Source organism: Octodon degus, unplaced genomic scaffold (assembly GCF_000260255.1).
Source record: "Octodon degus isolate 3935 unplaced genomic scaffold, OctDeg1.0 scaffold00091, whole genome shotgun sequence".
Taxonomy (NCBI): Eukaryota; Metazoa; Chordata; class Mammalia; order Rodentia; family Octodontidae; genus Octodon; species Octodon degus.
This window is the reverse complement of record NW_004524667.1, coordinates 4018039-4031974: the sequence shown is the minus strand read 5'-3', so window position 1 is coordinate 4031974 and position 13936 is coordinate 4018039. Positions and strand designations below refer to the sequence as shown.

General features: G+C 35.9%; 1 protein-coding gene across 2 annotated transcripts in view; it reads right to left on the bottom strand.

Annotated features, from left to right (window-relative positions):
* Prex2 (phosphatidylinositol-3,4,5-trisphosphate dependent Rac exchange factor 2) overlaps positions 1 to 13936 on the bottom strand; it is a 303532-nt gene that overhangs the window by 73367 nt on the left and 216229 nt on the right. For both annotated transcript variants that reach the window (XM_004637531.2, XM_023722364.1), the window contains 2 exons: positions 12794 to 12896; positions 6515 to 6658 (listed from right to left, as the gene is read on the bottom strand). In XM_004637531.2, the coding sequence (XP_004637588.1) occupies positions 6515 to 6658; positions 12794 to 12896 (247 nt within the window). The remainder of the gene's footprint in view (positions 1 to 6514; positions 6659 to 12793; positions 12897 to 13936) is intronic.

The window sequence follows — 13936 nt, the reverse complement described above, 5'->3', positions numbered from 1 at the left end:
CTCTCTCTCTCTCTCTCTCTCTCTCTAATAAATAAAAAATTAAAAAAAATTATTCAAAATTTAAAGGAAGCCCTTCTGGGATTCCCTTTGTTCTATTCCTGTGCTCCAGAGACATTATTAAGTAAAATGAGGGTCATCTGAACACAAGCACCAAGAGCTCATAACAGCCTGCAGAGATTATGTGACTAATGGGCAGGTGCTACATGCAAGCCTGGATATGCTAAACAATAGGATGGTTTATGTCCTAACTTGGTTAAGTATTGCAGTACTGAGAATGACATTTAATTCAGAATTTATGAATTTTTTCCTAATTTTATGACTTAATATATATAGACCATGGATAACTAGAAGACTTTAAGCTTTAAGCTTATTTAACTTTAACCTCAAAGCCATCTCCTTAAGATTCTTCTTGCATTTGGGTGTATGTTGACACATACATGAGGCATGCATGTCATTAAGCTTTTGTTCATTTGCTTTTGTTAATCTTTTGAAAAAGGTTATACTTTTTAAGAAAAAAAAAGTTGTTATTATAGGCAGCTAATTTAGATAGAAATTAATCTCTTGTCAGAGAAGGATTAGGCCCCCAAGGAAGTTAGCACATACACACACACAAAAAAAATACCAAGATGCAATGGCCAGGGCTACATGACTCCCTAAGGGATACTGTAGTTAGCATTACCTGGTCCAATAAACGCATACAGGTATCAGACACCCAGGCAGGTGACCATTACCTTCCTAAAAGTGTACCCTTCTACATATCCTTGCTACATGACTTCTGTTTCCCATGGATCAGTATTAGCTGAGCAGCTATACTTGCAAACCTACAGGCTGACCATAGTTTGACCCATGTCTTTACTTCATTGCACAGGGACTAGTGGCCACCCTATTTGAGATTCCTCCTGGAAATGCAGGAAGTCTTTTCTTCTTATTTCCAATAAAATTCTCCTAACTTTTCCTTTGGTTCAGGGCTCCATTCCTTGAGGGTGTCAAACCTCAAACTCAGCATCTTTGACATCTAATAGATCAAGAGTATATTTTTCCTATATCACTTTGGGGGTTCCATCAAGATAACTAGAAAAGTTCTCTTTTGCTCTGGTCACCCCAACTTCTTTAACTGGATTCTGGATTGCAACTCTTCAGGGATTCAAAATAGTGATCTGTCATTTGTTAGGTGCTGTGCCTTCTGTTGGTTGTATATGACTTTTTAAAACTCAGAATGATAGAAGGAGGGTACTTGGGTGGCTGAAAACAGGAAGACTATGAGTCAGATCTACGTAGTGAGACCCTGTAGACCCTGTACTAAACACATTGTTTTTTTAAAAAAAGAAGGTTTGAGCTGTGATGGCTTTTACTTGTATTTTTTACTTCTTTGCTGGTTAAAAGATGGCTTGGGTCCTTATTATGCATAGAAAATCATTTGTGGAATGATTTTCTCTCACAATTTGCACAGTGTAGCTGAGGATTCAGCCAAAGGCACAGGTTTTGCTTATGCAGCTCCTCAGAATGTTATCTGTATTCACTTTCTTTCTAAGTAAAAGCTCCTGAACCTTGGAAAACGAGTGCTCACTCTAAGGGCGCTGAAGCCAAGCATTCTTTCATAGACTACATAATCCAGGTAGGCACACATGAGGGTTTGGGGCAATCTGGTGCCTTGGTAAGAGTTTTTCATAAGACCAGCAAGGGCAACTCATCCTAAGACACAAGTAAAGGGAACTGATCTCTGGTGATACCACAGTGAGCTACTTTCAAAAGGCATGTCCCGAGTTCTGGGACCTGCACAGCATGCAGTACCAGGGAGCTAGCTAGGGTCCTTGCACTTGCCAGGCAGGCACTTAGACCACCAAATTATCTCCCCAGCTCTCCATAAGCATTGTGTTATTGTAAAAATGAGATACACTTGTATAGCTGGTTGTAAGTCTATTTCTGGCCATTAACACTGCTTCCTTAATTTAGAAGAGCTCTAACAATGAACTTAATTCCTGTTAGCATAACTACTTCCTAGAGTCTAAAAATTGACCTTGAAAGTAGAAACTAAATATAGACAAATATTTCTAAATAGCTGTGATACTAATTCATGATAACCTCATAGCTAGGACTTACTGGTTGGAAGTCTAAGGATGAAAGCCTTCACATGAACGTAAAACTCTTTCTGTCCCTTAGTAGCTGTGTGACTTTGTGCAAATTGATTAATATCTGAGAACCTCAGGTTCTTCACTTTTCACATGGAAAATAGGAGTAACTATTAATCATGGTTATGGGGAAAGAATATGATGAAGCGCTGTAATAGCATTAGGAAAGCCCACAGATTGTCTTATTTATTGAATATGAATTTTATGTTCTGGGCAACATGCCAAATGCTCTACCAGCATTATTTAATGCAGTTACCACAAGATATAGATTATGCACTGGTGTGCTTATCTAAACCGGAACTGTGGGTAACTATGAGGAGCAGTCATGCAAGAACAGTTCCACTGTGACTTGAGACCAGAAGGACTATAAAAAGAACACTGGAAAGAAGCAATGGTGAAACTATGTGTCCAGTGGTGATCTAATTTTTATAAAGGTTTTGATGGTTTGACTTTGACCAGAACGGCCAGTCCTGTTCTAAAAATAAAAACAATTATACAAAACTAATTTAATATAATTTCAATAGATACTTCTGTATTAGTGTAAACCATTATTTTTCATTACATATTTTTTATTTTTTAAAGAGAATGCAAAATTTAAAATACTAATTCATGATAACCTCATAGCTAGGACTTACTGGTTGGAAGTCTAAGGTAATAATTGGTATGTCATGACAAGAAGTACATATTTAGAAGACCAGAATGACAGGCATTCCAAGCGTGACCCTTCTATTACACATTGCTATCTTCAGTGCAGTTGCTTGGTTCACAGGTAATAGCATGTATAGTTAGGGTGAGAATCCTACCAATTAACTGCTAGTTTCAAAAACCTGCTGATGTTTCTCAGGATCATTGCCTTACCCATCTTGTGCATAGAAATGTATGGCTTTGCCCCTGCCCTGTTTCCCAGCTTTTCTCCTTGCCCTCTCCTCATTGTCCAGTCCTCAAGTTCTCACTTTCCTTTCAATTGTGTTGTACCTTTCTATTTGTATTTCTTCTTTTTAGTTCTTATACTAGGGAAACTATACAATATTTACACATGTGGGTCCTGTTTGTCCTGCTACAATGCTGAATATGGTTAGATTTCTAAATTTCCGTGTAAAAATATGTAAGTGTTTATTCCTATTTTTTAAATTATTTTTTCTTCATATTATGTAGGGACTTAAAGTTTAAGATATCAATACTTGATGGAAAATACCTGTTCCATGTTATGCCTAAGATGTTTGATATTTAGACAAATAGGGTAAACCAAACTGCATATGTTGTAGGGTAATAATAAGCTTCTCTTCTGGAGGGTTAGCAGCCTAAGTTTTCAGATCAAAAATTAGAGAAAAGGAAGAGCTGCAAGGACAGCCAACAATTTGGCCCTAACCTTTCAAGGTCAGTGAAGACTGAGGACATAGGAGAAACTATACTGTAACACCATGAAACTCAGTTGTGTCCCAAATTTTCTGATCAAGGAGGTTATGGAGCCACAGAGGAATATGATCGATGATGTAGAGTGTGCCCAAGGAGAGTCACATGGAGAGAAACATTCTCTCAGGCTTTCACAGAGAGCAAATTGATCAAGCAATGGCCATGACTCATCCACATGGCTGACACTGACAAAGGATCTACAAAGTGCAGTACAGGGTTACAGGATAAATCCTGAGGGTACTTGACCTACCTTATCAGATACAAAAGTTACATTTCTTGGTATATAGATCTTGCTTTATCTTGGTCTTAACCATCCAGCAGAAAAGTATAAAAATGAGGTACATAAAGTAAAACCGTATTAATATGCAGAGCTGTGAAAGGCTCAAGTCAACAACTTCTGCAGATAACCCACTACTATTGTGGACTGCTGGACTGTGTTGGATTGTTTTGCTGAATTCATGCCCCTGTAGTCTTTAGTTGCCAATGGAATACCCATGTCTGACAGGACTAAACAAAAAAAAAAGGGAAACAAAGGAAGGACCATTTTGTATTTGTATATATAGAATAGTTAGGATAGATATTCAGCTACTTCAACTTAATTCAATGAGAAGGAAGATTTGTACTAATAGTGTTTGGACAGGATATCCTGTCTGCTTCTTGTACTATGAATAACCAGTAAGAAGATAGCAATGTACAATGTATTAATTATTGAAATTGTCCTATTAATAAGTTTTGAAACCGTAAAAAAAAAAAAAGAAAAAGAAATTCCTCACCGAAGTACTTGTCCTATCTCAGCAGGCTACCTCACAACTAGTGGGTCTGTTTGCTCCCTAAACTTCATTGAGGTGAGAAAAATGGAAGAGGATAATACACTTGCCCTTCCTGAGTATATAGTACTACAGAAAGCTTTGGGGATGCTGACTTTAATAAATTGCCCATGAAATTTTCAAATTAAGCTGAATTCTCTTTTGTTAAAAACATTTTCTAGCAAAGAAACATGTACACATGAATTCAAAAAACTAACACCCTTAAGATAAACTTTCCTCCTAGGAGCAGACTGTCTGATCCCAATCTCTTCCACTTGTTCCCACTTTCAATTACCATATAGCAATCTCCACCCAGACCTGGTCTGGATATCCAGTCTTCACTCAACCTCATGAATCCTGTGAGGAACTGATGCTTCCTCCCTGGAGCTTTATGACTACAAGGAAACCTGTGCATCCCTTTTAAATAAACAACTTTACCTCTAGCAGATCTGTAATGGGACAAACTGCCTCCAGGCTTCTTTACCTTCTGTAACCTCAACTACAGAAATATTTCTAGTGCTGTTTATTTAAATCATATTTATGTTTAATGCTATGAGAATTGGAAAACCTACAGTTTACTACAGCCTTACTTTAAATTATATTTTAAGAGTGATATTATATTCAGTGAACTATATTTAGAGATTATTTTTAAATTGGCTTTTACCAAAATTATAAATGGAAGATGCTTGCAACAATAATCTGTTCTCTAGCCACACTAGCTGTTGAACATGAATGAAATGAAACCATTCAGTTATTAAGGTGGAGGATCACCAATGTGACAATTTTTTTAAAGGAGGCTTGGTTCCATCTCTTATATCAGTAATGATATCAAAGACAGTTTAAAAATGAGTAATGCAAGAAAATAAATGAAGAAACTAGAAATAATTGTCATCCCTAATTAAGCCATGTAAAAGTCAACATTTAGGTCAGAATCTTTCTGTTTTCTTAAACTGTCTATTGCTATAAGGACTTATGATATATTTTAGGTTAAACTCCTGGTATCTTCAGAGGCCTATTTTTGTTTAATGTTTTTCAGTTTTATTCTTTTTCTCCATAATCTTTATTACCTACAATGACCCAACTTATAAATCACAGGCTTCCAAAGAGAAGTTAAAATGCCTTCTAATAACTCCTAAAATCATCATTTCACTGAAAGTTTCCTCAGCATAAATGAAGTATTGCTAAGAATTTGTATGAGGTAGTTAGTTTTCTAACTATGGCAATTTAAGAAAATGATCTTTTAGAATTCAGTTTTTAAAAATAATACGAACAAAGCAAAATTTTTAGTTGGTTGTAAAGTTAGATTTCATATGCCTGGCTATTCTTTAGTTTTATAGATAGCTTGAATTTATTTTCCTCCTTTCCTCATTTTTTTATTAAAAATCTACAGCAAAACCAATACAGTTCTAGAAAACCCTAAAGAAAAAAAAACTTCTCACAGTATCAAAGAGATGATCTTCTGATCACATGTATTTGTATTTCAGGGGCTTCAAGAGAGGCCCTAACCCAGAAGGGACAGCACAGTAATCTGACCATCGTGGGGCAGGGTATCTGACCTCAGAAATAAGAAAGATCCACAACCTTCCATGGGAACCCCAGCTCATGGCAAGAAGGGTCTTACTCATGTTTCTCTTAATTCTACCACCACTAGCACTTATTTTTTTCCTTAAGAAAAGGTCAGTAATACATATTTCCTGACCAAAAAAAAATTGATACATGTATTTTTAAAACATCAGTTTAATCACCCAAAGATGTGGAAAACATGTCACATACATGTAAATTTATATGCATATACACAACATAACTGAGATTACAATATGTTTTAAAATAATCTGCGTACATATACTGACACTTTTTCTAGCTCATAAAATATGTTAACCATAAATTTTTAATGGTTCTACTATGATTTAACATATTTAAGCAAGTTCATTTAACCCTTTTAAATTTGTCATTATTTAAGCTCCTCAATATATTTCTCCCTTATGAATAATGCTATAAGCCTATCAGATAAGCATTTACATCATAGATCATTGTTTCCTTCCTATTTTCAGAAGGAAATATATTACCTAAAAACTATAGGAATTTTACAATTAACAAAAAAACTTGATTATTTACATTACATTTTTAAAACATATTGAGTATGTGAAGCATAATGGAAAAGTTTACCTTGTGCAAAAAGAACAGGATGAATTTTAAACCCTCCACCATTTTTCAACCGCTGAGGCAGTTGTTCAAAATGATAGCTGTCAATGTAGAAGTAAATTTTCAGAGCTTGTCGGGTCCCTTCTGCTTGATATGTGAGAGGCACATCTAAAATGACATTAAAGGTCGCATTACGCTCAGAAATATTATACATTGTATTAACAAATTATCCAAGGTAATCCTTTAGCCTTATAAAGGATCCTGAAAATTCCTAGAAAATGATAAGTTCAAAATGCTTATGTGTATCACATTCAGGTTAGACAAAATGCTATTCAGTATGAAAGAGCATTAAAACAGGTTCTCATTAACCAAAGCAACACATTTGTTACTGTTTTACACATAAAATTCTGTAATATGTAACGTTATACTTTTATATTTGGACACACCAGATACTGCACTTAACTAAATGAGGAATTCAAATATGCATGGCTTGTACTCAGAATCTCGTAAGGTAGCTGACTTGCTCATAATTTAGCCAAAATGATACCTTGAGGCACACTTCTTAAGTAGTGTGCAAGAAATTAAATATACAGTAACTATTAAGAAAATTAGCATGGGCTTTTTAATCTCTATTCTCTGTGCATAAATCAAAACTGAATCACCCTCTGTTGATGTCCTACAGCCATTAGAAATTATCTCTTGTAGCTATATTTAAAGATGCTACATTACATAAAAAAATCAAATATTTGCAAAGGCAAAATACTGTACTGTGGAAGTATTTCACAGTGATATCACAAATCTTTCTTTTATGATACATATTTATGACAGACATATCTACCTCTTTACAAAGAAATATAAAATTTTCCTGAAAAGTTAAGTCACCTAACTAGATAAAAATTAAGAACAAAATATAGTAGGTGTTTAATAAAACTCTTAATTTAATATTTATTACTTCTATATCTAGAAATAAACTTGTATAAAAGAATAGTCAAGGTCAAATATCATTTATGATAATACATTTTAGGTTGTAAATGCATAGATTACATGTATATGTTACATATACATTTATATTTGTATAGATATACATAAGTTAAATATATCTATGAAATTACATATAATAAAGGGGACATTCTGTTGACATTTACAAATCGTTTTGACATGAAATAATGATTTTTGCTACTGCATTTTAAAAATGGAGCACATGAAAAGATTAGTTTAGGAAAGAGGAAAAATAATTTTCTTAGTCAAGGGGTTACAAATTAATGACTTTTTAAAAAAATGTATTTTGTACAGGGTCTCACTACCCAGCTCAGACTCGTACTAATCCTCCTTTTTTCAGCCTCCTCAGCACTGGATTACAAGTGTGTGTCACCATACTTGGTCTCAGTGGCTGGCTCAGAGGGCCCAGTGACGGAACCAGTGCTACATGAGGTACTGGGGATCAAACCCTGGTCCGTGCACTTACCTAAGCAGGCACCTAGTCCGCTGAGCTATCTCAGCAGCCCAATTAATGGCATTTTAATGATTTGGCAAATAGGTTTTTTTTCCTTCTGTTTTCTAAACTGATAAATGTTCATGGCAACTGCAGAGATGACAGACTCATGCACACTAAGTATTTGTATCTTCTAGTTCTCCTTTCAGCCACTGCCACATATTTCTTTCTTTTTCTTTTTTCTTTTATTTTCTTTCTTTCTTTCTTTTTTTTTTTTTTTTTTTTTTTAGGGAAAGGTTTACAGGGTGTTCAGGGTCTCACTACTAAATCGGACTCATAGTGATCCTCCTGTTTACAGCCTTCCAAGAGCTGGTATTATAGGCATGCACCACTACGCCCAGTCTCACTTCCCGTCTCAGCGCTCCCTGGGGGCAGGACCGGCATGGCAGGCCGGAGGGATCAAACCTCAACTCCTGAACCTGCTTGCAGGTGCTTTAAACTACTGAACTATTTGGCCGGCCCTATTTCTTAACTTTTGTAAAATTATGTTACAGTTAAAATTTTAAATGACTCCAAAGGAAGGATGTGGAACTGTTAGGAGGTGGGCCTAAATGGAAGATGTGAGGTCACTGGGCACGCACCCTGGAGGAGGACATTGGAATCTGAGCCCTTCCCCTCTCTGCTTCTCAGCCACCCTCCATGAGGTTAGCAGCTTCCTCTGCCACACGATCCTTTCTCTGATGCTCTTCCTGACACAGGCCCCAACTCAACAGGCCCACTTCACCATGGAGGGAAACCTTTTAAACCGCGGGCCAACATAGTTTCTCCTTTTAAATCATTTACCTCAGGTATTTGCTGAAGTGAGGGAACGTAGACTAACACAATTTCCACACTGTTTACCATCAGTGTTCCTAATCTCTTTTTATAAGTGGATAACGTCATGGAAAGAAGCAATAACATAGGAGGTGGAGTCTCATAGGACTAACATAGAAGCAATGAAGCTATCACTGTAGGAACACAAAAGCTAAAACTTACTTAAAAATTAGCAAGTATATATTTTTTTATTTATTTATTTATTTATTTATTTATTTATTTATTTATTTTTGCAGTACCAGGGATTGAACTCAGGACCCTGCACTTGCCAGGCAGGCATTTATTCTACTGAGCTATCTCCATGGCCCAGTAAGTATATATTTTAAGGTGATGATAAACCTACAAGTACTATGTGATAGAATGCAAGCTACTTACTTCAAAGTACATGTTGATCTGTAAATAATAATAATTCTGATGAATAAAGGTAAAAACTTTCAAAAGCAATTCCAATCTAATAATATATTAAGAAATTAAATACTACAATCAAATGCATAGATTTCTCCCAAATATGCAAGCAAGATTGGCTCAACCTCTGAAAATCAATTACTGTAATCCTTCAAAATGAAGTCAAAACAAAAATTTTATCATCACATCAATAGATATGGAAAAACATTTGACAAACTCTAGCATTTACCGATGATTTAAAAAAAAAAGCTCTCAGTAAACAAGGCAAAAAAGACTTTCTCAGCTTGATAAAGAATATTTATAAAACCTCCAGCTAACATCATGTATAATGATAAGAAATTAGACTTCCTACTGAAATCAGAAATCCACAAGATGTCCCCTTTCACTACTCCTTTTCAATACTATACTGAAAACCTTAGTTCTTACAATAACAAAAACAGTACATTTAAATGACCACCCCTTAAAAATCAAATACTTGTGCATATCTTGAAAAACCTATACATTTCTGATAAAAACTCAAAATAAATGAAGAACTATCCTATATTCAATCTTGCCAAAATACCTCTTCTCTAAGATAAATCCTCTAGAGTGACACCAGAGAACTTTTCCCATACAACTCATCCTACAGAGTACTGGCTCTGTGCAAAAACATAAACAACATGCTGTGCCTGCAGCACCCTCCTATATTCACCACCACCCAGTTTATCAGCCAGTCCCAGGCCCTGTAATCAGAGACACAAAATTTTGTACCCCAACTCAGAAATGCCCCCCTCCCATACCTCAACTCCTCCATAAAACCTGCTATCACCCCTTGCTTGGGGCCAAGGGTCTTCACCCTTGACCTGGCTGCACCTTGTCTGCAATAAACCTTTGTACATTGCTTAGATTCTACTTGCCTCCGTGGCCTCAACTGTGCCTTGGTTTATCCTAACACCAATTACTATAATGAGCCACAAATAATGCTACAGAATTTTACATATATTATCTTACTCAACACTGAGTTTACAAATGAGATGGGGGCCAGGAATTGAACTCCGATTCCTTGAGGTCAATGGTCTCTTTGCACTTGTGACACATAAGGTGGACTGTTAGCGTAGGAGATGGCAAAGCACACTTCTGGGTGTGCCTAGGTAGGGCATGGAGGCGTGTACACGATCTCTTGTCTCTTTTTCTCTGTTGCTGCTCCCTGCTGGGCTGCCTGGCCGCCATGAGATGAGCATCTTTGCTCTACCACGCCTTGGGGCCATGACGTCTCCACCTTCAAACCAGGACTGAATCCCATAAAACCATGAAACAAAATAAATCTCCTTTAAGTTATGTATATCAGGGTCTAGGTCCAGCAACAAAATGCTGACTAATACTACAAACCTCCTGCTCCAGTGTACTCCTGTATTCATTAGCAAATCTAATTTCTTTGCTTCTACACATACAGAAAGATGAAACCACTAACAGTGAATAATGAGGCTCTAGTATTCTTATAGCACTTAAGACAAGATGACACTGAGTAACTGGGTAATTCTCTTCTTTTCTGAGTCATCTCAAAGTGAGAACTATATTCCTATCATTGCTGTTTTTAATTTTCTGGAATGTGTAGTTGCAAAGCTCTGAAATTGCTGCTTCATTATTTTCAGAAGCCAAGGTTATGCCTTGAAAAAATACTTAAAAATGCACTGCCAAATGTATATCGCAATGCTGTGTTTTTACAGGCATGGTTACATTTACATACTAACATTACTTTCATGGTCTCAGTTACCTTTATATTTAGTTTAGGTTCCACTATGCCAGAGTGAAATTTCTTACAGCAGATATACAAGAAGGAAACATTTTATAAAGCTTACTGTTGGTTCTTCTACTTGTTCCACAGATCATTTGTCAATAATCTTGCACTGGAACCATGGAAAAGAGACCTTCTTATAAGTCTATTTTTCCTCAGGCAAAACTTTAAAAACATATTGAATTTTATCACAAAATAGAGTTCTCTATGCATTCAAAAAAAACTGTGCCTACACTAGCCAAGTAAAGGAAAATACAGCCTCTTCTTCTGAAGGCATAGAAGATCACATAATTTGTTCAAGTATCATTATTAAATAATATCCCTGCCAGAAAAATAAAATTTCTCTTGAATATAGCCTGTATTTCTAACTTTGCACTTCATGTTCTTGTTCTCTTTCTTGTCTGCCGCAGGAAATGAAACTTTAAAAACATCTTATTCTCTTTACTTTTGTAAATTAATAGAAAAGGCATGGATTTTTTTAAAACCATCTTCACAGCTATCCTTAAGACCGTCAGTAGGATCTCTCACCCAAGTCATTCTGTTATTTTCTATCTGGTACCCAAGGCTCTGCTTTTGTCCCTAGAATGGTCTATTCAGCACAGCACACAGCTACAGCCTTGACTCTGCTGTTCATCTTCTCAGTGGCTTGGGAAGGAAGGCAAAGTGCATGCCACAGTCCTGCATGGTCTCACCTTGTCTTCTGTACTTGTTCTACCACAGCCACACAGGCTTGCTTGCTGCTTGAAAGGATATCATGTGTCTTACTACCTCAGACCTCAGTGTCCGTAGTATCCAGGCACCCCCTACCAAACCTGCATGAATCCCTCTCAGTTGCTTCGGTGTTCTAGGTTCCCTAGTGAGGTTTCATGCCCTGACCTGTTCTGTCCAACTTTTCAGTTGCCCCTTCAGTTTTATGGTTTAGTCTCTTTCATTCCAACTTTTTAATTTATTATATTCATCTGATGTACTATTTCCACTCCCCACTTGATGTAAGCTAGATGAGAAATTTCAGTCCATTGAGTTCTCTAACAACTAAAATAGTCTTGACAAGAGGTAAGCATTCAACAAATTTTTGGTGAACAAATTAAACAGTGATAATTTTCAGAGCACGGGTTGTATTATACAATACATACAGCACACTAGACATTGGGAAGATGAAAAGGCAAAAGGAAACTTCTATCTTCTTCCATAATCATAGGACTGTTACACTCATGCAAATAGGTAACATACAAAAATAACAGAAAACTGATCAAATTTTCCTCTACTGATAGAAATCATTTCAAAACTATTTGTGACACTGGTAAAATAGTAGCTGAATTACCTGAAGAATTACAAGATTTGACATTAAACCATATGCAGCACTACTTTTTTGAATATGAAACTTCTAAACTTGCCTATGTCAGATTTAGCAAAGGAAAACTGCCAAGTCAAAATGATACTTTCGGGCTGGCCAAATAACTCAGCGGATTAAAGTGCCTGCAAGCAGGCGCAGGGGTCGAGGGTTCGATCTCCAGGCCTGCCATTCTGGCCCCGCCCCCAGGGTGAACTGAGACAGCAATTGAGACTGGGCTTGGTGGCATGCACCTGTCATCCCAGCTCTTGGGAGGCTGTAAACAGGTGGATCACTACGAGTCCGATCTAGTAGTGAGACCCTGAACATCCGTAGACCCTTCCCTGAAATACAGAAGAAAAAAAATAACCCCTTTCATTAAAGAAGATACTTTCCAGTCTTTCAATTTGTAAGTAGGTATAAAATATTAAAATCAAGGTTATACCAAATTTTATAGTCTGAGAATTATATAAACATATAATTACTTACTTGCAACAAGTGGTTCCTTTTCTGATGGTTTAAAGAAAAAGGAGACCTTTTCCAAATCAAATAGTGCAATGAGTGTATCTTCTAACATGGCTTGTTCATCAGTCTACAAAGGAAGAAAAATAAAATATAGCATAATACGATATTATATTGTAGAATGTCAAAACATAATATGAATCCACACCAAAAATAACTTCACACCAAAAATGCTTTATGCATATATAAAACAACAGTATCAACAAATTCTGAAAAATTTCTTACTGAAAATAAAATTAATAAGGTCTAAAAAATTGCAAATTATTTTCATGATTTTGTATTTTTGCTTTTCCATATTATTTAGGTGTTCACATACACGATTTTGTCACAATTTGGCAAATGGATTATAAATATGTTGATTGCATTTAGAAATAAATCTTGCAAAGCTATGAACTTCTGAAATCTCATAAAACAGCTGAAAAGCAAAATTATTGTTTTATTTAAAAGCTACATTACATAGCAGCAATTCTATTATACAATAAGATAGTTTATTCACCATTCAATTTGCTATTTATTAGAACTGTGATAAAAAACAATTTCCATGTATGTATGTATGTGCTTGTCTTATGAAAAACTTGGTGGTAACAATCTTTTTTTGGGTGAGGGGATAGCTCAGTAGCATAAGCGTTAGCCTGGCAAGCACAAGGTCTTGAGTTCAACCCCTCGTTCCAAAATAAGAAAAAGAAAAAGAAAAGAAAAGAAAGAATCATTTTTATCTTACTTGTGTTTGTGAGGTCTTAGTCTAAAATCCTGTGAGTAGGAGATCCAGTTTATTTTAACCTTTTGTATTATTCTTAGCACATATTTTTCCAGATATGACAAATAAGGCTCCCAGGTGGGGCCAAATTAGTGTGCATCTCAGCAATGCCATCCTTCCCCTACAAGATTCTAGCCTTCCTATTAGCTGTTTAATGCATTTCTACACAATCTTTTATTAGTCCCATAAAGTATGACAAGGTTACCACACACAGTCTACCTATTATAGGTAGGGTTTATTCCATTTCTTTTAAACGAGCTTAACATGCTTCATATATGTAACAAGTTGCTCTAAGTTTGTATTTCAGTGTAGAATAAATAGAAGCTGAAGGAAGTGTGAAGAATTTTCATTGT